Source organism: Bubalus bubalis, chromosome 9 (genome assembly GCF_019923935.1).
Source record: "Bubalus bubalis isolate 160015118507 breed Murrah chromosome 9, NDDB_SH_1, whole genome shotgun sequence".
Classification (NCBI taxonomy): Eukaryota; Metazoa; Chordata; class Mammalia; order Artiodactyla; family Bovidae; genus Bubalus; species Bubalus bubalis.
The window spans coordinates 49,967,198-49,992,634 of NC_059165.1; the positions used below are offsets into that span (position 1 = coordinate 49,967,198).

At 42.1% G+C, this 25,437-nt stretch overlaps 1 protein-coding gene across 1 annotated transcript in view; it reads left to right on the top strand.

The window, feature by feature from the left end:
- Positions 1-25,437, top strand: part of PDE6A (phosphodiesterase 6A) — an 80,089-nt gene that overhangs the window by 17,942 nt on the left and 36,710 nt on the right. The window contains exons 5-7 of the mRNA XM_006043077.4: positions 5,254-5,328; positions 16,205-16,269; positions 21,755-21,821. Coding sequence (XP_006043139.1) covers positions 5,254-5,328; positions 16,205-16,269; positions 21,755-21,821 — 207 coding nt within the window. The remainder of the gene's footprint in view (positions 1-5,253; positions 5,329-16,204; positions 16,270-21,754; positions 21,822-25,437) is intronic.

Below are 25,437 nucleotides of genomic sequence, written 5' to 3' on the forward strand. Positions count from 1 at the left end.
TGAATATTGCTATCATGAACACTCTAGTACATATTTTTTCGGTACACATATATATTCTATGGTTCCTCTTTCTATAATCTGCTTTATTTCTTGATTTTTCAGTTAATCCGTATCTTGTACATGCCCATTTATTTTTGTTTGAACACTAGAAATCTGTATAAAATATTTTGGAGATGATTTGAAACTCTTGGCAATGTTATATTCCTCCAAAGGGGATTTATGTTACTTCTGGTTATAAGTTGAGACAAAGGCAGAGTATCTGAATCTAATCAAGGACTGAGCCAATTTGAAGCTGGTCTTGAGTTTTTGTGAGGGTTATTCTGTTTCTGATTCACTTTTACTCCTAGAGTATAAATCTTTAGGAAGGACCAGCTAAATGGGTTGTTTTCAAGGATGCATCCTTTTTGGCAGGTCCCGAATTTCAACCTAGTCCTACTAGCCAAGTAGGTCTACTGAAAGCTTTGCACACCTTTCCAGTTGCTGGGAGGGAGGAGGGAGGAGGGTTCAGGATGGGGAACACATGTATACCGGTGGCGGATTCATTTTGATATTTGGCAAATCTAATACAGTTATGTAAAGTTTAAAAATAAAATAAAATTAAAAAAAAAAAAAAAAAAAAAAAAACATCTTTGGTGTCAGTAAGAGGAAAAGTTGAATCAGGCATCAGGCTCATATCTCTGGGCTTCCCTTCTCTGTGAGATCTTGGCCCATCAAATTATTGCTGCCTTGCTAGCGCTATGATTCCTTCACATAAATGTTTATATACGCATACACACATACATATACAGAGTCCAGGTTCATGATAATTCTCAGTTAGAGGATTGCTTTGCAACAGACTGGCTACTATTGGTAGTAGTAGAAATCCTCTTTTTTTGTTCTTTAGTCCACATAGATTTATCTCATTTTTTAAAATAGTATTGGTATACCATAATTAGTTTATCCTTTCCCCTATTTCTGGGCATTCAAATCATTTCTAGATAGTCTTGCAATTAAAGGCAATGCTGTAATGAACAACCTTGGAGTTAAATTCCTGCCCACTCGACAAAGACTATCTATAGGACAAAGGTGTGGAAGTAGATTACTAAGAAAAAAATTTTATTTCGCTTTCCCCAAATTTTCCGTCTAAAGGCTAATCATTTTATACTCCTACTTGCACTGCGTGAGAGTTCCCTTTCCCCAAACTCCTGCCCCCAATTCTGTGTATCATAAATCTTTTTTATTTTTCCTACTTAAACAGGCAAAAATGTTATTATTCTTCTTTTCTAATTGTTTTTTCACTGATTATCATAGAAGAGTAAATACATTTTGTATATTTATTTGTAATTTAACTTTTCTTTTTACATATACTGCCCAAGTTTTTCTGTGCAATATATTGCCCTTTTTTTCCACCTTTAAAATTGAATTCTTTGTCTATTTCTTATTAAAATATAAGAGTGCTTTATATTATATAGATTGCGTATCTGTCACCTAGCTGCAACCATATTTTCCTTTTCTGTGGATTATATTTTAACTTTGTCTATGGCATCTTTCATAATACAGAAGATTTAAATTTTATGGCTTCTGTGTTTTGAATTTTGTTTAAGAAAGACTTCCTCAACCTGAATACTATAGTCTGAAATAACCTTAATTGCTTTGATTAATACATTTTCATCTTTTACTCATCTTGAAATTATTAATATGTTATAAGGTAAGGATAAATTTTGTGATGTCCTCATAATTTTCCATTTAAAGAATAGTCTACCCTTTCTCTACTGTTTTGAAATGCCACCATTTTGATATGCCATTTTATAATATACCAGATTTCATATATTCGTGGGTTTATTATTCTGATTTTTTACTTTAAAATAGCTCCCTAAGTGACTCTGGTGCAGTTGAGTCATATACTGATTTCAGGGAACTTCTGGTTTTAATGCAGTCATCCCTTTGATTTTGGTAAATTCCTGAATCAAATATTTTGCCAAACATGGCTAAATCCAGCAATAACACTGATACTCCTTCAGAAAGCAATAAGTGAGTTCATATAAATGAATGGTTCTTTTTTATTATTATTAATTTATCTTTCATTGAAGGATAATGGCTTTAGAGAATTTTGTTGTTTTCTGTCAAATCAGTCATAGGTACACATATATTCCCTCCCTTTTGAGCCTCCCTCCCATCTCCCTCCTCATCCCACCCGTCTAGATTGATACAGAGCCCCTGTTTGAGTTTCCTGAGCCATACAGCAAATTCCAGTTGGCTGTCTATTTTACATATGGTAATGTAAGTTTCCATGTTATTCTTCCCATACATCTCACCCTCTTCTCCCCTCTTCCCATGTCCATAAGTCTATTCTCTGTGTCTGTTTCTCCATTGCTGCCTTGTAAGTAAAGTCTTCAGTACCATTTTTCTAGATTCCGTATATATGCGTTAGAAAATGATATTTATCTTTCTCTTTCTCACTCACTTCACCCTGTATAATAGGTTCTAGGTTCACCTACCTCATCAGAACCAACTCAAATGCATTCTTTTTATGGCTGATACATATCCATTGTGTATATATACCACCACTTCCTTATCCATTCATCTGTTGATGCAAATCTAGGTTGCTTCCATGTTCTAGCTATTGTAAATAGTGCTGCAATGAACAATGGGATACATGTGTCTTTTTCAATTTTGGTTTCCTCGGGGTATATGCCTAGGAGTGGGATTGCTGGGTCATATGGTGGTTTTCTTCCTAGTTTTTTAAGGAATCTCCCTACATCTTCCATACTGGGAATGGTTCTTTTTTAATCAGAAGAATTTCTGAGTAGTTGAACTCAAGAGTCCATTTTAAGGTGCTCAGTTTGTATCTTAAAAGATCAAAACACAGCTCTAAGCTGCAGCATTCTGCCCTCTGTTTCTTTTGAACTCTCCCTCAAAAGGGAAAGTCACATTTAAGTGAGAATATCCTGATTTAGTCATCCCCAATAGATGGAACAATCTAGCAATTAGAAGTGGGTTGGGTTGCCTATAATCACTCTAAGAACTGGTTCTCTTCCCCCTTCCCCACCCCCTTGCCCTACCCTGGATAGCTAAATTCTTAACTGAAGTATTGACATTATGAAAAATGTCAATAAAGGCCACTGAATTGTACACTTAAGCTGGGCGAGTCACAAGGTGTATGAATTATATCTCAGGAAGGCTGTTTAGAAGTAAAAGAGAGAGAGAGACGGGACAGAGGACGGCAGGCACAAACACGCCCCACATTCCAGCGCACCCTTTGTTGACATCTGCTTCTCCTCAGGACAGTCTTCAAAACCGTGCAGTGTTTGACCTTGACAGTGTCAGCCTGATAGCCTTCTTCTGGTCTCCTCTACCATTTGTGTTCTCTTTTTATTACTGTTTTGATTCTTACCCTGGCTACCTTACTAAAGTCACTCAAAGGCTTAGTTGTCTCCTCCATGAGATAGTAGATCCTCTGGGCATGAACTGTACCTTGTCTCTATCCAGCACGAAGCATGTTGTGGAGCTTAGGTAGGTCCCCAGCTCTCATTTTCACCCAGAACTGAATTGCTTCCTGTTGTCGATAGTCAAGAGGAAGAGTCCAACTGGGCAGAAGGGTGAGGACGTGAAATGTGAATTTCATGTGGACTTCATTTGCCATCTGCTTGCCCTCTGGATGATGTAAGAGCAGACAAACCACCATGACAAATATTTTCAAATGAGAGAGAGAGAGAGTTCACGAAGCAGAGGGGCTTGACATCCTGCCCATGGTAACCCAGAGTGAGCGGATCACTGTCTCTAAACACAGCAGATAAGTGAACAGAGAGGCACTGGAGGACAGGGGCCTCCTCCTCAGGCCCAGATTTGGCCCAACCCAAGTGTGCAGCAGCATGTGTTGCAGAAAAACCGGAGAAGAAGCAGCAAGGAAGCCTGTGTGGCGTCCTAGTCAGTTTCTTCTCCTGGGGCTGCGTGACCATGCAGAGCCTTTGCTGACCCTTTTCTCTCCTCTCTCTGCCCCTGTCTTTGCCAGTTATCTTACAGGTGTCATCCTTTCCTGTTGAAGCTCAAAGGTCTATCTGTCCATATTTGGCACCATTGCTTCTCTTTTCTTATTTGGAAAAAAAAATTTTATTATGAAAGCCATACATTTTATTAAGGAAGAATTCTGAGAAAGTCAATTGTTAATGCTTTGTTGTAAATTCTTTGAGAGCATTTTCTATATAGAGTTAAACCATTGGGGGTCACATGATCTATGTATCTATCACTTCACATTTTTTATTCATTGATGTATCATGGACATCTTTGTAATCAATACATACACATCTGTAATATGCTTGTTACTAAATGTACCATCGGAGAAGGCAATGGCAACCTACTCCAGTACTCTTGCCTGGAAAATCCCATGAACGGAGGGGCCTGGTGGGCTGCAGTCCATGGGGTCGCTAGGAGTCGGACACGACTGAGTGACTTCACTTTCACTTTTCACTTTCATGCATTGGAGAAGGAAATGGCAACCCACTCCAGTGTTCTTGCCTGGAGAATCCCAGGGACAGGGGAGCCTGGTGGGCTGCCGTCTATAGGGTCGCACAGAGTCGGACACGACTGAAGCGACTTAGCAGCAGCAGCAGCAGATGTACCATAATTGATTTAATAAGTCTCCTCCTTTTGGATACTTCGTGCTCAGTCACTAAGTCATATCCAACTCTTTGTGAACCCATGGACTGTAGCCCTCCAGGCTCCTCTGTCCATGGGGCTCTCCAGGCAAGAATACTGGAGTGGGTTGCCATTTCCTATTCCATGGGACTCTTCCTGACCTAGGGATCAAACCCATGTCTCCTGCATTGTAGGGAGATTCTTTACCACTGTGCCATCGTAGGTTTTTTCTAATTTTTCACCACTATAAATGATACTGTAAGAAACATTGTTCTAGCTAAACATTTGATCACATGTTTAGCAGGTATGTAAGGTAAATTTCTTGGCCATAGAGTCCCCTTTTTCCTTCTCATGTCCCACAGCAGAGGAAGTATGAGGTTGCTCTTGCTTAGCGCCCATTCTTGGTTATTGATTAGACAGATCCAGTTCTGATGATACTGATATATTTCAAAGCACAGACACAATTGACTTTTTCCAAGTCTAGTGAATCTTGCAGCCCTGCCAAGCTTAGGTTCCACTGAGTTCTTCCCATCTTCCAAATTTCAGTGATAGATGACTTATCCAGGTGAGTCTTATTTTCTTAATCTCCTTTTTTGATCTGCTTTCAAGACACATAATTATTGTTTTTCTCAATCCTAGGAATTTTTTGATGTGTGGCCAGTCCTGATGGGGGAGGCTCCACCCTACGCTGGTCCCAGGACTCCGGATGGAAGGGTAGGTCTCCCTCTGGCCTGTTCAGTATAAACAAATGTTTAATGAAATATCATGTAAGGCACTGTAGGCCCTGTTGAAGTTTCTCTACCACGTAGGTATTTATCTCTTCTGGGTTGGGTCGTCACCTTTGAAATTATGGTAATTCCTCACGATTGCTCAAGCCCTGTATTTTGCAAGGTGTTTTTAATATCTCCCTGGAGTTTCACAACAACCTGGTGGGACTGACAGAAGAGGGAAACTATTCTTATTCCATAGATGAGGAAAGAAGTCCAGAAAGATCAGGCAACATGCTTAAGGACTCACTCAGCAGAACTGTAGACTATTAAAGATGTAAATAATCTCAAAATCGAATCTATATGTACACGTTGATAGCCGGAAGGTCATTTCCAGTCAATAGATAAATATGTTTTGCCGGGGTCCAGCCCCAGCTGATCCAGGGTATTCGAAGGAGAGACGGCATAGGCGAGGGTCAGGAAACAACTGCTTAATTACACTTTAATTAAGGATACAAAGAGTAATAGAATAAGGATAGCTCAGTGAGGAAATTCAGTGGAGAAAAGAGGCTGAGTAGCTTGGTTTACGCGGGGGACCAATAAAACTTCAAGACAAGAAGCTTGCACCACTTACGTAGGCCGCAGGCGTCCTTCCGTTCTCCCGAAGGAGAGGAGACACTGAGGCCTCCCCGGTCGGATCTTAGAAGCCCAGGCATAATTAGTAAGCATGGTGGGTTCCGCGCTCCAGATGGAGACTCAACCAGAGTGAGAGAGAGAGAGAGACATGGGGAGACCAGTCTTTCGAGGAACTGATCCCAATTCTTTATTTTCCATGGTCTACTTTTATACACTGAGATGTTATGCAAAAGTCACGCGGGGTCAGCAGTCCTGACTTTTATCAAAGTCAGGTGCTTCATACAAATGTATACAGAGGTCTTAGGGGTGTTACATCATTTTCTGGCCAGGGGGCCTGCTGACAATTTACGACCCTCTCCTTGTGACAGCGGTCAGTCAACCAGGACACTTATTTCTCCAGGGGTGATTATTCTTAAAACAGACGCCACCCAAATAAAGTTACATTCCTATAGGGTGAGGGTGTATTGGGTTTTAGTTAAGGAAAGAATTTACTTAGCCTAAGGTCTAACGTGATTGATATCAAAGGTTAATACTTATTTCTTCTATTTATTCATTAATGTGTATAAGGGCAGGGGATGTGGAGACTTAGCAGTAAGCATCAGCTCAACAAATGAAAAACCCTTCACCAATATGATTTCTAATCAGCCCATTATACTTATACTAATAATTTTCTAACTTTTCTAAGGAACCTGTTTTTAGAAGGTTTAAAGCATCTTGTGCCTCTCATGGTTGGGAGGCTGTGAGCAATCACATGTGGCCGGACAAGCCTGTCAGGCAGGCTAGAGAACCTTCAGAGGAGTTTGTAGGTTAAAACACTCCTATCACGCCCAGGAATTATTATTAACTGGAGCTCTAAGTTAACTCCTTCTCCGAAAGAGGTGGTGGGGGACAGCCCCCCGTAAAGCCAGAGGTGTAGGTGAGAGCACAAAGTAGTAAAGTAGGCAGGCTCTGGTTATGGGGGTAGATGCTTGAGGATTTCCAGGGGGACTCCTGAGGCTCGATCCCGCCTTTGCGTATGTCAAGCCTCCTTCCTCATGACCTTTGCCATGGGCGGAGTGCCTCACGCCGGCCCCCAACAATGTTTAGTTATGAAAGTTTTTTAATTCTTTATTTCCAACAAATGTCTAGATTCTCAGATCCTTTTGAAAAGGTGGCAGACTATTCAAAACTGCACAGCCCCCCCACCCCCATCCCACAGGTTAAATTTGATTGGAGCTGAGTAGCAGCTGCCTCCTTGCAACCTGGCCTGAGCTCCCTAGTTTGCCACAGTGCCCCTGACTCCCTCTTGTGTACCCCTGGCTGCCTCCTCTCATATATGTTTCTATTAGGTCTCCCTTGGCATTTCAGTGTGCAACCTCTGGCCTCCTACTATTGCTACATTTTAAAGATGAGACATAAACACTTTAGAGAAGCTGTAATGAAATATGTGGGGATGCAAAGATGAAGCAGGGTAAACAGACCTGGCACTCAAATGGCCTATAGAACCTGTAGAATGACTTTAGCTGAGGCCACATAGAATAAGTAAGCAGCATAGCTGTGTCCTGAATTGAGCTTTAGTCCAGTCATCTTCTCACAAAACCTTCCAGGCTGTCTGAAACGGTATACCATTTCTGCTAGGAGGCCTGATTCTCCCTAGCCAACACTAACCCTACCCAAAATAAAGGACAGTGTGTGTGTGTGTGTGTGTGTGTGTGTGTGTGACAGACTTTATTTAACCTTAATTCAAACTCTAGGTATTCAGATTAATACCCTGGCTGTGTTAGTTTTCATTCCAATCCCAAAGAAAGGCAATGCCAAAGAATGCTCAAACTACCCCACAATTGCACTCATCTCACACACTAGTAAAGTAATGCTCAAAATTCTCCAAGCCAGGCTTCAGCAATACATGAACCGTGAACTTCCAGATGTTCAAGCTGGTTTTAGAAAAGGCAGAGGAACCAGAGATCAAATTGCCAACATCTGCTGGATCATCAAAAAAGCAAGAGAGTTCCAGAAAAACATCTATTTCTGCTTTACTGACTATGCCAAAGCCTTTGACTGTGTGGATCACAAGAAACTGTGGAAAATTCTGAAAGAGATGGGAATACCAGACCATCTGACCTGCCTCTTGAGAAATTTGTATGCAGGTCAGGAAGCAACAGTTAGAACTGGACATGGAACAACAGACTGGTTCCAAACAGGAAAAGGAGTACGTCAAGGCTGTATATTGTCACCCTGTTTATTTAAAGAGTACATCATGAGAAATGCTGGGCTGGAATAAACACAAGCTGGAATCAAGATTGCCAGGAGAAATTTCAATCACCTCAGATATGCAGATGACACCACCCTTATGGCAGAAAGTGAAGAGGAACTAAAAAGCCTCTTGATGAAAGTGAAAGAGGAGAGTGAAAAAGTTGGCTTAAAACTCAACATTCAGAAGACGAAGATCACGGCATCCGGTCCCATCACTTCATGGGAAATAGATGGGGAAACAGTGGAAACAGTGTCAGACTTTATTTTTTGGGGCTCCAAAATCACTGCGGATGGTGACTGCAGCCATGAAATTAAAAGACGCTTACTCCTTGGAAGGAAAGTTATGACCAACCTAGATAGCATATTGAAAAGCAGAGATATTACTCTGCCAACAAAGGTCCATCTAGTCAAGGCTATGGGTTTTCCAGTGGTCATGTATGGATGCGAGAGTTGGACTGTGAAGAAAGCTGAGCACCGAAGAATTGGTGCTTTTGAACTGTGGTGTTGGAGAAGACCCTTGAGAGTCCCTTGGACTGCAAGGAGATCCAACCAGTCCATTCTGAAGGAGATCAGCCCTGGGATTTCTTTGGAAGGAATGATGCTGAAGCTGAAACTCCAGTACTTTGGCCACCTCATGCGAAGAGTTGACTCATTGGAAAAGGGAGGGATTGGGGGCAAGAGGAAAAGGGGACAACAGAGGATGAGATGGCTGGATGGCATCACTGACTCGATGGACGTGAGTTTGAGTGAACTCCGGGAGTTGGTGATGGACAGGGAGGCCCAGCGTGCTGCGATTCATGGGGTCGCAAAGAGTCGGACACAACTGAGCGACTGAACTGAACTGAACTGTGAGCTTCATATACACACCAGAAAAGATTTCAGCCTTGGAATCGACAATGTCTGCTGTGCTTTATCCAAAATGACCTTTATAATCTGCCGCTGTCCAGTTTCAAACTATTATTTTGCCCATACAATTTCATGTTTTCATTTTGGAAGACTAAGTCTGCAAGGTTAACATCACGTGCTACTGTCAGAAAACTGTTTGGGGACATTTTTCCTTTTTAAGTACAGCTTGCTGTATTGGCATAATTGAGATGTTACTACTGAGTTTTCATCAAATTCACATATGAGCTGGTTTTGTTTCTTCAAGAATTTTAGGAACTAGGGTAGAGACCATTCTAGCTTTCAAACTCCGCCAACCTCAGTTAGTTTCAATTTCCTGGGCTGCTTTAATATTCAGCTCTCTGAGCTGAGCCCTGTGGTCAGAGGTCATCTCCAACTCCAGAAGGCCTAGAGAAATATCAGGCCCTATCTAACTTATCTGGTTCTTCACTCTTGAGGATCCCTATCTTCAAGATTGAACTGAAGATGGAGGAGAAGACACATTTATATGTTTGAGTGAGGACTTTTGCTGTTCAGTTGAAACTACCACATTGTTAATTGGCTATACTTCAATATAAAATAAAAGGTTTAAAAAAAAAAAAAGATTAAACTGAAGAGGACATTTTCTCACTAAACTCCAGCCTAAAAGAGATGCCCATCATCTGATCAATTCAGAAGCTTTAGTTTCACTGAGGTGACCAGCACATTCATGGGCAAAACTTTTCTTCCCCAAACCCTCCTCCACCTCATGCAGCAATGACTCAGTCCTTGCAAGAGTGTGAGATGTCAGGTTGCAATGGAAAAGGCCAGAAGACAAAGAACTTTGGTCTTAGTGGGTTGCTAGCCTGTAGGGTGAGCTTGGTCAAATAACCCCTTAGGGTCTCCACTTTCTCTTCTATGGAATTTTGTCACCGAATTTATCTCCAAAGGCAGTTTGATGTTTAGGACACAGTTGATGAGGAAAACACACAGAGGCCTGAGCAGGGGCCCAGACACAGCAGGACAGGACTGGACAAAAGCAGATCTTCTGGAAAGAGCATAGGGTTGAAGGGAGAAAGACTAAATTCAGGTCCTTGCTCCAGCAGCTGCCTGTGTGGCCTTGGGTGCCTCTCTGAGCCTCCCCTTCCTCATCTGGAACACTCAGGAAATCAAGCTGACCTAGGCAGCCCATGGTAGCTAAAGCAAATCACACTGACTTGGTAGGCACTCCGACAACCACAGCAACGTAAGTCTCACTCTCTGCTGGACACTTCACCTGGAGTCTGTCATATACTCTTCTCATCAGTTTATGGAGGAGGTATCCAGGTAGCTCAGCGGTAAAGAATCTGCCTGACAAGCAGGAGACATGAGTTCAATCCCTGGGTCAGGAAGATCCCCTGGAGAAAAAAATGGCAACCTACTCCAGTATTCTTGCCTGGGAAATCCCATGGACAGAGGAGCCTGGCAGGCTACAGTCCATGGGGTTGCAAGAGTTGTGTACGATTGAGCGACTAAATAACAACATTCTCTTTATGTCTATTGGATAGTAGAGGACATTAAAGGCTTAAAGGGGAAAAATCATTTACACAGTTTCAAACCCTGGATGCTTTTCTTTCAGGTAACTATTATGGCAATCAGGCTGCTTAACCTCCCCTGTTGCCTTCTAACATCACTCTCACAATTGATCTGCCATGTTCACGCTAGAAACACAGTTTCTGTCTGGATTTTGACCAATTAACCTCCCTGAATCTTGGGTCTGAAGCTCTCCCAAAGCAGCTATACTTCACTTCATCTCCTTTTAAGAACAAAGCGTTGTATGTGTGTGTGCTTTCATTATGAAAAACAGCTACGTAGTCTTCAAAAAACAAAAATGGCACTTCTTTTAAAACTGGTATATTTCCATGCATGATAATCTGGCTCTGGTTATATCTGGCTCTTTCAAAGACCCTGTGTTACAGTGTCAGCTGCTTAGGTGCAAGGTGACAAAGGCACTCATTGATGGCTTGGTTTTGATTTTCCAAAAGCGGGTGGACTCCTACATGAATATGGCCTTGAAAGTAACTTGGCTGAGCTACAGCGTGTGGAAAAGTTTTATTTATCTAGAGAACACTGATTTTTCTGTTGCTCTCTGCGAAGGTAAAACTGAGTCTTATGTAAGTTTAAAAGAAAAAAGTCCATCTCTCATCTTTCTGAAGGAACCTGGTACAGACCTCTGGGTAGGGCAGTCTACCAGGCCCAGAGAGCCAGCAGGTTGCCTGGGGAACAGTGACCAGCCCAGGTCCAAGGACAGATGACCGTGAAGCAAGAAAGCCATCTCTCCAGCCAGAGGAAACAGCTCTGCCAAAGGCCCAACAGATTTCTAGAACTGCCCATAGGATATGACTTCATAGTTTTAAAATGTTCTTAGCACAATTTGTTTATATGTACTGAAAAAGTAATACATGAGAACAGAGAAGAGCTCACACCAGACAAAAGGGCAGAGTACAGAAATCCAACCTGCCTTGAGGCAGCTAGGCAGCCACTATATGTGGTCTATCTTTCTCAAATGTCTATGGATATTTCTGTATGTACATATACAAGCTGGGTTTAGAAAAGGCAGAGGAACCAGAGATCAAATTGCCAGCATTCATTGGATAATAGGGATTCCCAGGTGGTGCTAGTGATAAAGAATCTGCTTGCCAATGCAGGAGACATAAGAGACAAGGGTTTGATCCCTGTGTCAGGAAGATCCCCTGAGGGAGGGCATGGCAACCCACTCCAGTATTCTTGCCTGGAGAATCCTATGGACAGATGAACCTGAAGGGCTATAGTCCATAGGACTGCAAAGAGTTGGACATGAATGAGGCAGCTTAGCACTGGATCATAGAGAAAGCAAGGGAATTCCAAAAAACATCTACTTCTGCTTCATTGACTACATTGACTTCATTGACTACTTTTTCTATGTGGATCACAACAAACTGTGGAAAATTCTTCAAGAGATGGGAATACTAGACCACCTTACCTGCCTCCTGAGAAACCTGTATGCAGGTCAAGAAGCAACAGTTAGAAGTGGATATGAAACAATGGACTGGTTCAAAATTGGGAAAGGAGTACATCAAGGCTGTATACTGTTACCCTGCTTATTTAACTTTTAGGCAGAGTAATCCTGGGATGAATGAATCACAAGCTGGAATCAAGATTTCCAGGAGAAATATCAACAACCTTAAATACGCAGATGATACCACTCTAATGGCAGAAAGTAAAGAGGAACTGAAGAGCCTCTTGATAAGGGTAATAGAGGAGAGTGAAAAAGCTGGCTTAAAACTCAACATACAAAAAACTAAGATCATGGCATCTGGTCCCATCATTTCATGGTGAGTAGAAGTGGAAAAAGTAGAAGCAGTGACAAATTTTATTTTCTTGGGCTCCAAAATCACTTCAGATGTTGACTGCAGCCATGAAATTAAAAGATGCTTGCTCCTTGGATGAAAAGCTATGACAAACCTAGACAGCATATTAAAAAGCAGAGACATTACTTTGCTGACAAAGGTTCATATAGTCAAAGCTATGGTTTTTCCAGTAGTCAGGTATGGATGTGAGAGTTGGACCATAAAGGAGGTTGAACACCAAAAAACTGATGCTTTCAAATTGTGGTGCTGGAGAAGACTTTTGACCATCCCTTGGACTGCAAGGAGATCATTCCAGTCAATCCTAAAGGAAATCAACCTTGAATATTCATTGTAAGGACTGATGCTGAAGCTGAAGCCCCAGTACTTTGGCCACCTGATACAAAAAGCCAACTCATTGGAAAAGCCCCTGATGCTAAGAAAGATTGAAGACAAAAAGAGATGAGGGCAACAGTGGATGAGATGGTTAGATAGCATCACTGACTCAATGGTCATGAATTTGAGCAAAATCCAGGAGATAATGAAGGACAGGGAAGCCTGGTGTGCTGCAGTCCGTGGGGTCTCAAAGAGTTGGACATAACTTAGTGACTGAACAGCAACAAATGTATGTATTCCACCACCACCCCCCTTTGACAAACGTGATGATTCTATTTTGTGCCTTACTTTCCCACCTGAGAATATTTGGCATCTTTCCCTATCAGCACAGATACAGCTCTGGAGACAAGCACCCACTATGCACAGGCACTGTTTTTTAATCATCTCCAAGGGATGGACATCAGCTATCTCTAGGCTTTTTAAAGCAGTCTGGCTGAGAGCCCTAGGTGGGGAAAACAATGCTTTTACCTATGTTTGGGTATATATATCTATAGGGTTTATTAGCATATATAGAATTACTGAGTCAAAGAATATGGCATTTTAATCTATAAAAGGATATTCATGCTTACTATCCACCTACAGTCTTAGACTCAAAGCTGGAATGGGCTTTATGGATTCCCCAGGGCAGTGTTTTAAATTCCCGGATTATCTTTAGAAACCTAGGTTTCCACAGTGGCTGCCTCAGCGAGGGGTGAATGGGGCAGTAGAGGACAGGACAGGGAGCGAGGGAGAACCCAGAGATGCAGGATCTCGAGATACCAGACTCTACTCCCATCAGGGTGATGTTGCTTTCCTCTGCTTTCTAGGAGTAGGGCCTATGCTTTGTGAGGAGAAAGAGTTCTGCTACTTGATACTGACGATAAACAAGTACCACCCATCTTACAGCTGGGACCCAGAGAAGACACCAAGTGGAACCAAGACCAGAGCCTGAGTCTTTGCACTGTAGATCTATTCCTGACTCCATTTCATCGTGCTGTGGGGGGCATCCGGCCTCCCCTTGCATGCTTCCTGCTGCAGGGAGTTCCTACCTACCCTGGAGCAGCCATGGGTGCTCTGTAAGGGTTCAGTCACTGTAGCTACTTCAAACGCTGAGCATTGAGGGGCAGAGTGTCTCCTTCTCCCTCATGATCCTGCAGATCACAATTGCCTCTCAACTAGGCACCTTGACTAGATGAGGAATTTCTATTTGTGGAGGTTCTGGGTCAGGTGGCCTGGGTAGGCTCAGATATCTACACTTTAAACTCTAGGGCGATACTTCTCAAAATGCCTGTGTTAAGAAATAATTTTTAAAAATTTCCAATTCATTTTGGACTAATACTTTTCATGATATGATAAAAGTCTATATTTGAAAAAATTGTCTTCTAAACATTTTAGAAGACATACAAAATGTTAAGTCTTTTAAAAATTATTAATTTCAGCAGACATAATCTAACTCAGTCAAATTGCTATAAAAGTTTCTAAACACTGACTGCCAATTTCTGTTTTTATCTCATCATGGAATAGTAATAAATAGTGTACAGACTGGTACCAATCCAGGGACCACACTTTGAGTAACCATGTTCTAGGTGAGGGTGATACAGAGAGGAACACACTATTTAAGCCGATGAACCTTAAGTGACACAGCAGAAAGAGCTCTCAGCCTGGAGTCAAGGGCCTAGGTTCTGATCCTGGTTCACTGTCTTATAATAAATGCATCCTTTCCCCTCTCTGGGTCTCAGTTTTTGCATCTGTAAAATGCTAACATGCCCACCACATGTAGGTGTTTAGACATTTTAATAAGGTAATGAATTTTTCCCCAATTACATTTTTCATGTAATTGAACAGATCTACTGTAAGAGAGACGGAGAAGGCAATGGCACCCCACTCCAGTACTCTTGCCTAGAAAATCCCATGGACGGAGGAGCCTGGAAGGCTGCAGTCCATGCGGTTGCTGAGGGTCATACACGACTGAGCGTCTTCACTTTCTTTTTTTTTTTTTTTTGAAGTTCACAGAATTTATTTTATTTTATTTTTTTAATTTTATTTTATTTTTAAACTTTACATAACTGTATTAGATTTGCCAAATATCAAAATGAATCCGCCACAGGTATACATGTGTTCCCCATCCTGAACCCTCCTCCCTCCTCCCTCCCCATTCCATCCCTCTGGGTCGTCCCAGTGCACCAGCCCCAAGCATCCAGTATCGTGCATCGAACCTGGACTGGCAACTCATTTCATACATGATATTTTACATGTTTCAATGCCATTCTCCCAAATCTTCCCACCCTCTCCCTCTCCCACAGAGTCCATAAGACTGTTCTATACATCAGTGTCTCTTTTGCTGTCTCGTACACAGGGTTATTGTTACCATCTTTCTAAATTCCATATATATGCGTTAGTATACTGTATTGGTGTTTTTCTTTCTGGCTTACTTCACTCTGTATAATAGGCTCCAGTTTCATCCATCTCATTAGAACTGATTCAAATGTATTCTTTTTAATGGCTGAATAATACTCCATTGTGTATATGTACCACAGCTTTCTTATCCATTCATCTGCTGATGGACATCTAGGTTGCTTCCATGTCCTGGCTATTATAAACAGTGCTGCGATGAACATTGGGGTACTCGTGTCTCTTTCCCTTCTGGTTTCCTCAGTGTGTATGCCCAGCAGTGGGATTGCTGGATCATAAGGCATGTCTATTTCCAGTTTTTTAAGGAATCTCCACGCATTGGAGAAGGAAATGGCAACCCACTCCAGTATTCTTGCCTGGAGAATCCCAGGGACGGGGGAGCCTAGTGGGCTGCCATCTATGGGGTCGCACAGAGTCGGACATGACTGAAGTGACTTAGTAGCAGCACTGTAAGAGAATGGGGGTTTTAATGGTGCAAGAAGGTAGGAAGGAGGGAGGAGGTGGAAAGTGAGTGGGACACATGGGGCATGATTGGGAAGGCAAGTCTGAAAGAGCTGACGAAACAGAGAGAGGAACTGAGTGAAGGAGGAAGGGGCTGTGACCATGAAGCTGACTCCGCATGGAGGATGGCTGGGTTAACGATGATGCTAATGGGACAGGAGGCCCCTTCCATCTTCCTCTCTCACTAGACTCCAGTAGTAATCTTTTCTCCTTGTACTGAACCCCAGGCCCCCTCGAACACTTCCTACTCCTTTTTAAAGCCCCAGATCCCAAACCCTGCCTGGCCACTGTGAGCTGGCTCCAAGGAAGAGCAGGATGAATCTTGAGACTCAGCTGACAGTGAGCTCCAGGGGCCCTGGGACACGGCCTCAGCGGGTCAGGCCAGTGCTTCTGGAAAACCACAGGGCACTGGGGAAAGAACAAAGCCTTCCTCAAGGACACACTCCTGCTGGAGTTCTGTCTCAGACTCTGAAAGTATGTATTTCTCTCTCTTCTGCCTAGGAAATCAACTTTTACAAGGTCATCGACTACATCCTGCATGGCAAAGAAGACATCAAAGTCATCCCGTAAGTCTCTTCTCCAAACATGCAGAATTGCAGGCGCATTAGTGTCCATAACATACTCATTCAAAAATCAACACTAACCAAACCCAAGAAGGCCACACACTCAGGCAGAGCAACAAAGAGACAATGCGGAAGGGTGGGAAAGATCGTGCAGGCTGGAAAATGAGGCTGGATTCTTAGTCAGCTGCTGTGAGTTCAAGTCCCAAGTCTCATTCCATAGAGAGGCCACTATGGAATGAGACCATGGATCTGATCAGGGCTTTTCAATGGTTTTCTGTGGAGGCACATCTGGGGCCTAAGGCAGAGGGTGAGGGAAAGGCAGGAAGTTAGCAAAGGAACTGATTCAGCCCCCAAGGAAAGCTTGCTCTCTAGCGTCTTTTTTTCTGGTTGCACCATGTGGGATCTTAGTTCCCCAGAGATTGAATCTGCGCCCTCATCAGGGACAGCTCAGAGTCCTAACCACTAGACCACCAGGGAATTCCCCTCTAATGTCTTACGTGATCAAGGAGGATAATGCTGCTGCTGCTGCTGCTAAGTCGCTTCAGTCATGTCCGACTCTGTGCAACCCCATAGACGGCAACCCACCAGGCTCTCCCGTCCCTGGGATTCTCCAGGCAAGAACACTAGAGTGGGTTGCCATTTCCTTCTCCAATGCATGAAAGTGAAAAGTGAAAGTGAAGTTGCTCAGTCGTGTCCGACTCTTAACTACCCCATGGACTGCAGCCTACCAGGCTCCTTCATCCATGGGATTTTACTGGAGTGGGGTGCCATCGCCTTCTCCAAGGAGGATAATGAAAAGGCTGAAATCCCAGAGGGTGAGGCCTCCCTGCAGGTGGTGGGGCCTCAAAGGCCATTTTAAGACTCCAACAGTCAAGAATGTTTTGCATATAAGCTTGAACTTTTTGGCCAGGAGAGCATGCCCCAAAACTCAGTTGGCTTTTCACCTACTCGAATCCTCTGAGAGTGCCAGAAGCCATGCCCACAGTTCTATCTGAGACTTGGCTCTTTCCCAAGTGAACTTCAGACGCCTTGAGGCCAGAATCAGCCTCTGTGGAGAGCCTCACCTCTCCTCCCATTTCTGGTTCAAATGAAGAGATTTATTGCAAGTCACCTCAATCCTTAAACAGTGGGTGTGAGAGGTCTCAACTGTTGCCAAAGAATGTTGATAATGCTGTCACTCAGATAACCCAGTTCTCTGGTTTATCTTTTCCTAATGAGGGATGAGAGATTGCTTTAAGTTTCTGGGTTTTCTCTGTTCAGTTCTGTTTACACAACAACTAAGTCCTTTCTAAATTCATTTCTTTTTCTTTTTTTTCCTGTCAATGGCATACTCTGCCTCCATCCTGTCTTCTGACCCCTTCTCTAGAGGTGCCGGTTTATCAGACTCATTGTCTGTGTTCGGAGTTATCACAGGCCACAGCATTCCCCCTCTCACCACTTCTCACCAAGCATCACATCCTCTAGTCTCTGATAATATCTGCCTTGCTGCCTTCTACAATGGGGCTGTATCCACACTGAATTTAATATAAATTCCCAGAAGTAACTTCAAGAGATTACACTATGATGCAACACCAAAACAAAAAGCAGCTTTGAATGGCACAGAGACAGGAGAAAGATGCGAGATGTGATAAAAACCTAAATCTAAATGCTAAGAGAGCTCTGTCGGTATTCATAAATAATTTTAAGTTCAAAAAGCTTTGTATTACAGATTAAAACTGGCAGAATATTATCTCTCTCAGGTGTGTATAAGAAACGGTTCTTGGGAATTTCCTGGAAGTCCAGTGGTTAGGACTCTGCACTTGCACTACAGAGCTCAGGCAGTTAAGACCCCACAGGCTGGGTTCTTCTAAGAACTGATGAGCTCCATTGATACATGAAGAAATACCATATATCCTCTTTACAAGAGACCTAGCTATAAGATCATACAGAGAAAATGAAAGAATGAATAAAAGATATGCCTCACAAATGATAATCAAAAGAAAACTGATGTAACTATGTTACTATCAGATAAAAATAGGTGTCAAGGTACACATTAGTAAAGATAGTCACTTCTTAATGATAAAGGGGCCAATTCAACTTGACTTTCTGGGAAGAATTTACAAATGTGTATATGCTTAATAATGCGGCCTCAAAGAGAAAGCAAAAACTGACAGAAACTTAAGAATGTATAGACAAATTCATGTTTGCTAATTGATACAGCAGACTAAAATAAACAGAATAGAGAATATTTAAATAAGATAATTACCAAACAATCTAATGGATATATACATTAATAGATCATGACATCTCACACCCAAACTACAGAACACTCGGTCTTTTCAAGAATACTTGTGCATTTATGATAACTGGTGATATAACAGACCATAAAACAAACCTCAAATGATTGAAATCATACAGAAATGTCCTCTAGTCACAATGAAAATATGCTAGAAACTAATAACAAAGAGCTAATTAGAAAAAAAAATCTTCATATGCTTGGAAACTAGAAACTACTTTTATAAAAAAAAAAAAAGGAATATATTTCCATATGATCCATGGGCAAAGAAGAACTCAATGGAAATTATTATATTTTCTGAACTAAAAGAATGACAATATCACATGATATGTGATAAAACCAATGTGATGCAGTGAAATCATACCTAAGGTGCAATTTACAGTATTACACTTTCATACTAGAAAATAATAAAAAAATAAAGTAATAAACTGTGTACCAAAATTATATCAGCCAGGGTCCCAGCAGATACTAGGTGTCACATTTAAATTAGGGTATTTCGGGACTTCCCTTGTGGTCCAGTGGCTCAGACTCTACACCCCCAATGCAGGGGGCCTGGGTTTGGTCCTGGTCAGGGGACTAGATCCCACATGCCGCAACTAAGAGTTTGAATCTGCAACTAAAGATTCTGTGTGCCACCACTAAGACTGAGCATAGTCAAAAAATTTTTAATCAGGGTAAATCAAGGAGGGTTTATTTACAAAGGGATGAATTACAGAGGTGTGTGTGTGTGGGATGAAGGAAACCAACCACGAGAGAATATTTTAGTAGTAAAGTTGTAAGCACTTCTGGGCCCCAAGGAAATTTCTAGAATGTGGTGAGGAGAAATACTCATATAGAGCAGACCATCATTAGAGCAGTGCAGACAAACTCAGAACAATGCTGCCAGGGGAACCCAAGGAAATAAATAGCTTGACCTTCCTGTTCTGCTGCCCTGTAGTTTTGGCCAAGTCTCCCCTTCACCCTAAACAAAGTCAGAAGCTAGAAGGCCAGACACCCCGTTGATGAAATCCACACGGACTGGCCTCCCGTGACAGGGAGGAGCAGGTTGGAAGTGGCTCTGGAGGGGCAGACAGGAGCTATCCATCACATGATCTCAAGAAACTAACAACAAGCAAGCATACCCTTCCAAAATAATAAAGATAAGCCCAGAAATTAATTAAATATTAACAAAATATTGAACAAATGCCAAAAGTTGGTTTCGTGGACAGATTAATAAAATTGACGAATTTCTGGCAAGACTGACCAAGAAAAATAGGAACTTGAATGAACTGTATTAGAAAGGAAAAGGGTAATAACCACAATCATACAGACACTAACAGGATACAATAAAAGGATATTATGCCCAGAATATTTTAAATCTAGATGAAAGAGGCAAATTCCTATAAAAATAAAACCTACTCAATATAAATTACAGAGAAATAGAAAATCAGAATAGTCTTATAACAGTAAAATACATTAAAACCCTTCCACAAAGACATTTCAGGCTCAAATGCCTTCAGAGATGAGTTTTACTAAATATTTAAGGAAGAAATAACACAATTCTCATACAAATTATCCAAGAGAATAGAGGAAAAAAAAGTGACTAGTATAAACTTGACACCAAAACTCAACAAAGTCTGAATGAAAGTGGAAAATTCATACCAAGCTTACTTGTGAACCTAGATGCAAAGATCCTAAAAAAATTTTAGCAGATAATAACTAAAAAGGGTTATACATCATGACCCAATTGAGTTTATTCCAGGAATGCAAAGCCAACATTAGAACAATCAATCTATAAAATCTGTCACATTAACAGAAACATGTTATAATTATTTCCATAGAGAACTTTATTAATCTAAAAATATGTATTTTTTTAATGTCTGAAAATACTAAAGCATTGACAGAGACATGGAGCAAAGGCAACTCTAATATACCACCAATGGTAGTGCAAATTGGATTTTAGAAAACAGTTTGGCTTTCTAAAGTAAAGTTGAAGATATGCACATCAGGGAGCCCGGTGGGCTGCTGTCTATGGGGTCGCACAGAGTCGGACACGACTGAAGTGACTTAGCAGCAGCAGCAGCAGCATTTCTACTCCAGAAATACCACATGGAACTGAGAGCACGCACACACCGGAGTGTTGGAAGCAGCAATATTCATATTAGACTCACACTAAGGGGAATGTCCATCAACAGTTGAATGCATAAATTATATACAATCTTACAAGGAAAAATGGTTTAAGTCTATCAAACAAATGAATTACAGCAACATGAAAAAGAAGTCCAACAAAATAATGCATGTACATTGAATGATTCTACCTGAATGAAGTTGAAAAATATGTGAAACAGGGTACAGGAAACCAGGTGGTAAAACTCCACAGAAAAGCAAGAATCCTAAAGTTGGGACAACCGTTCCCTTTGGGGTTCAGGAGAAGGTTGTGAGTGGGAGGGGCAGGTTAGGGATTTCCAAGATGCCGATAGGTTGTTCGAGTTTCATAGATGTAGTTCCATAGGTGTTCACTTCCAAACAACTGAAGTTCTTAATACATTTTTCTGTGTATTTTTAGCAATAAACAAGTAAAAATATACCATATAAAATAAATATATAAATCTAAATTGTGATATTGCTGTGTATGTTAGTCACTCAGTCGTGTCTGACTCTTTGCAATCCCATGGACTGTAGCCTGCCAGGTTCCTCTGTCCATGGAATATTCCAGGCAAGAATACGGGAATGGGTTGCCATTCCCTTCTCCATGGGATCTTTCTGATCCTGGAATCAAAACCGGGTCTCCTGCAATGCAGGCAGATGCTTTACCATCTGAGTCACTTGGGAATGAGGGATAAATAAGTATGTAAAGCGCCTAGCTTAGTGCTTGGCATGTGGTAGGAGCTCATCCTAAGTGGGTTTCCCTCACTCTACACAGTAGTGAGCAACTCACTTTGCATAAGGACTGGTGGGGGGAAATGATGGCATCTGGTTTTGCTCAGCAGCCAATAACCATCTGTTGGATCAATTTTGTCTCTTAGAGAGCATGAAATCCGTAAAACTGATTTATGACTTTTTTCTCAATGTCTACATTTGGACATTAAGATGCTTAGCCAAGATTTGGGGCTTGATCTTGGTGGAGGCCGTACTTGGAGCCACCAGAGGGAAGAGGGAGGGTAAGATCCAGTTTCAAGTTTTTAGTCCATCTGTCCCCACATCAAAAGTCACCACTGTCTTTGGTCTTGACAGGAATCCACCTCCAGACCACTGGGCTTTAGTGAGCGGTCTCCCCACTTATGTTGCCCAAAATGGCCTGGTAAGTAATATAATGTTGAAGGGGGAGAGTTTTGAATCAGTTTTTGAATCATTCTTCTTAATGTTGAGAGTGAAAGGATTTCAGATCAAGAGAGTAGGAAAAACTATGGGAAGTATGGATCTCTCAAAGCCTGATTCTCTCGTTTCTCAACTCACCTGATGGCTGGCCCAAGGGGATGGGCAGAGAATTGACATTTGAAGAAACATGAGACAGAGAAGTGTAAGTCTCCCTGACAACCAAAGATACTTATTCAAATATCAGGGATAATGTCATGACTGGCTGGTCCACAAGGCTTGCCACAGAGCAAGACCCAGCCTCTTATCCCAGAGACCTGGTTGCCCCTCCCAAGCCCCCATGCCTGCCACATTTCTAACCACACAGTGGAGCTCAAATGCTCTGTCTCCCACATGCCCTACCCACAGGGTCCAGGGTAGAGTGACAGCATCCCCTGCCCTTGAGAGAAGGGCCATGGGTATTAGCAGCATATCAGCCCCAAATTTGAGGCCGCTCATCTCTGTATCTTTTCCCAGGCACACACTACACAGTGCTGTTCATGTATCAGGGTGTTTATTTATTGGGCATTCTCTATGTGCCAGGTGCTGTAGTTGGCTGTGGGGATACAAAGATAGATGAATCAAATAATTTCTGTCCTGAAGCTTGTCATCAAATGGGAGATATCTTTATGAACAGATATTTATATTATAATGCAATAGGGTCACAATAGAGATGTACATGGTATATTCTAGGAACACAAAGTAGGGTGGGGGGGGGGTGCATCTAAACCAGCCTTTACTTTCCAGGGTGTTTTGGTATGAGTTGAGTTTTAAAATAAATAGGGGTAAGGCAGGTAGGGACCAGGAAGCAACATGGTGGAGAAAACAACACGGGCCAACAACTCGAGCTTGGAGGTTGGGAGCAACATGGTGTGTGCAGTTTGGAGTAGCTGGAGTGTTAGGTTTGAGACAGGAAGATGGCAAGAGATGAGGCTTGAGAGGGAAAAAGGGAGGGGCCAGACCACAGCAGCTTGAATGCTAGATCAAGAAGGTGGAACTTTAATCCACAGGTGACAGGTTTTTAAGTAAGAGGTTGACACAATAAATTTCATTTTAGAAAGAAAATTCTGAAAGCTCCCTGGAAAATAGGTCTGAAGAGACTTAAGATTGGAAGCAGAGAGAAAAGGATGTCATCACAAACAAGAGATGATGAACATCTCAACAAAGGCAGAGGCAGTAAAGAACGCTAAACAGCCACAGAGTGCTGATGATAAGCCAGGCAGTAAATACATTTGGTCATTTAATACTCATGACTCAAACAAAGACGAGGTGGAGAGAGGAAGATAAGAACTCAATCTAACAGTGAGAGGGCTTTGTGACTGGCCGTGAGCAGAGAGACAGGGAGAGAAGAGTCAAAGCCAACTTCAGATTTCTAGACTGGATGGATAATGCTGCCTCCAGGTTTGGATGTTACCTGCTGAGATCAGTTTCAGGTAAGATGTGACAGAGACTTTTTTCAAGAGTAGGTATCCAGCAAGTAGCTAAACAGATGATGCTGCCGCTGTGGAGCTAGATAAGGGATGAAGATGGAGATTTGTGTCCACAAAAGGTAGAGATTCATACTGACTACAATGCAGAAGATATTATAGTATAGAAAATATTATAATCCTTGACCATTTTGCTCCTAGTAGCAGATGGTACTTGAAACCATGAGTGTGGATAAAGTTACCAGGGAGAGGAACTCAATTAGGATATTGGAGGATGCCAACATTTAAAGACTGGGTGGCGGAAGAAGAGTGTGTGAAGGAAAATTGGTAGAAGGGTTCAAAAGTGTCTGGAGACCCAGGAGTGGGTAGTGTCATGGAAACCAAGGGAGTGGAAAATTTCAATAAATAGAATACCAAATGCAACAAAAGTGATCCAGTGAGATAAGAACTGAAAATCCCCATTGGGTTTGGCAATTAGGTGGTCACTGATGTCCCTAATGAGAACAGGCTTGGTGGTAAGGTGGCGGGATAGGGGGCTGGGGACAGAAACCAGCAGGTGGTCTTCTGAGGTGTGGGTGGGTAATGAGAAGGTAGAGAATGCAAGAGAAGAAAGAGAAAACCTGGATGGTTACTACTGGGTAGGCCAAAAAGTTCATTTGGGTTTTCTGCAACATCTTATGGAAAAATCTGAACAGTAGCCCCATGGGCAGGGCTCTGGAGGGATCAGATAAGTATCACTGGTGCAGTAGAGTAAACTGGCCTAGTTGTCAGGAGAGAAATTTTGCAACATGCAACCAGAGCTACAGCACTTTTTATTTCTTCATCTGCTGTGACATTTATACCACAAGGAAAAACTCTTGCCTGGCAAAACAAATATAATCGTTTCAAAGATGTTTATTTATAGCATTATTTATATTAATTTTAAAAAATACATATTTTTGTTCAGGACATAATCCAATCCTGAAAAAAAAGGGGAAAGAAAATGGGACACCTTACTATGAAACTACAGTAACCAAAACAGTATGGTGTCAGTACAAAGACAGACTTATAGATCAATGGAACAGGATAAAAAATGCAGAAATACACCCACAAGCTATGGCCAATTAATCTACGACAAAGAAGGCAAACATATACAATGGAGAAAAGACAGTCTCTTCAATAAGTGGTGCTGGGAAACTGGACAGCTATGTGTAAAAGAGTGATATTAGAACATTCTCTGACACCATGTGCAAAAATAAACTCAAAGTGAATTAAAGACCTAAATGTAGGACCAAACTCTATAAAACTCCTAGAGGAAAACAGAGGCAGAACACTCTCTGACATAAATCACACCAATATCTTTTTAGATCCACCTCCTAGAGAAATGCAAATAAAAGCAAAAATAAATAAATGAGACCTCCTTAAACTTAAAAGCTTTTGTGTAGCTATCAGATCAGATCAGTTGCTCAGTCGTGTCCGACTCTTTGCGACCCCATGAATCGCAGCACGCCAGGCCTCCCTGTCCATCACCAACTCCTGGAGTTCACTCAGACTCACGTCCACCGAGTCAGTGATGCCATCCAGCCATCTCATCCTCTGTCGTCCCCTTCTCCTCTTGCCCCCAATCCCTCCCAGCATCAGAGTCTTTTCCAGTGAGTCAACTCTTCGCATGAGGTGGCCAAAGTACTGGAGTTTCAGCTTTAGCATCATTCCTTCCAAAGAAATTCCAGGGCTGATCTCCTTCAGAATGGACTGGTTGGATCTCCTTGCAGTCCAAGGGACTCTCAAGAGTCTTCTCCATCACCACAGTTCCAAAGCATCAATTCTTCAGCGCTCAGCCTTCTTCACAGTCCAACTCTCATATCCAAACATGACCACTGGAAAAACCATAGCCTTGACTAGACGAACCTTTGTTGGCAAAGTAATGTCTCTGCTTTTGAATATGCTACCTAGGTTGGTCATAACTTTCCTTCCCAGGAGTAAGCATCTTATGGCTGCAGTCACCCCACTCCAGTACTCTTCCCTGGAAAATCCCATGGACGGAGGAGCCTGGTAGACTGCAGTCCATGGGGTTGCTAGGAGTCGGACACGACTGAGCGACTTCACTTTCACTTTTCACTTTCATGCATTGGAGAAGGAAATGGCAAGCCACTCCAG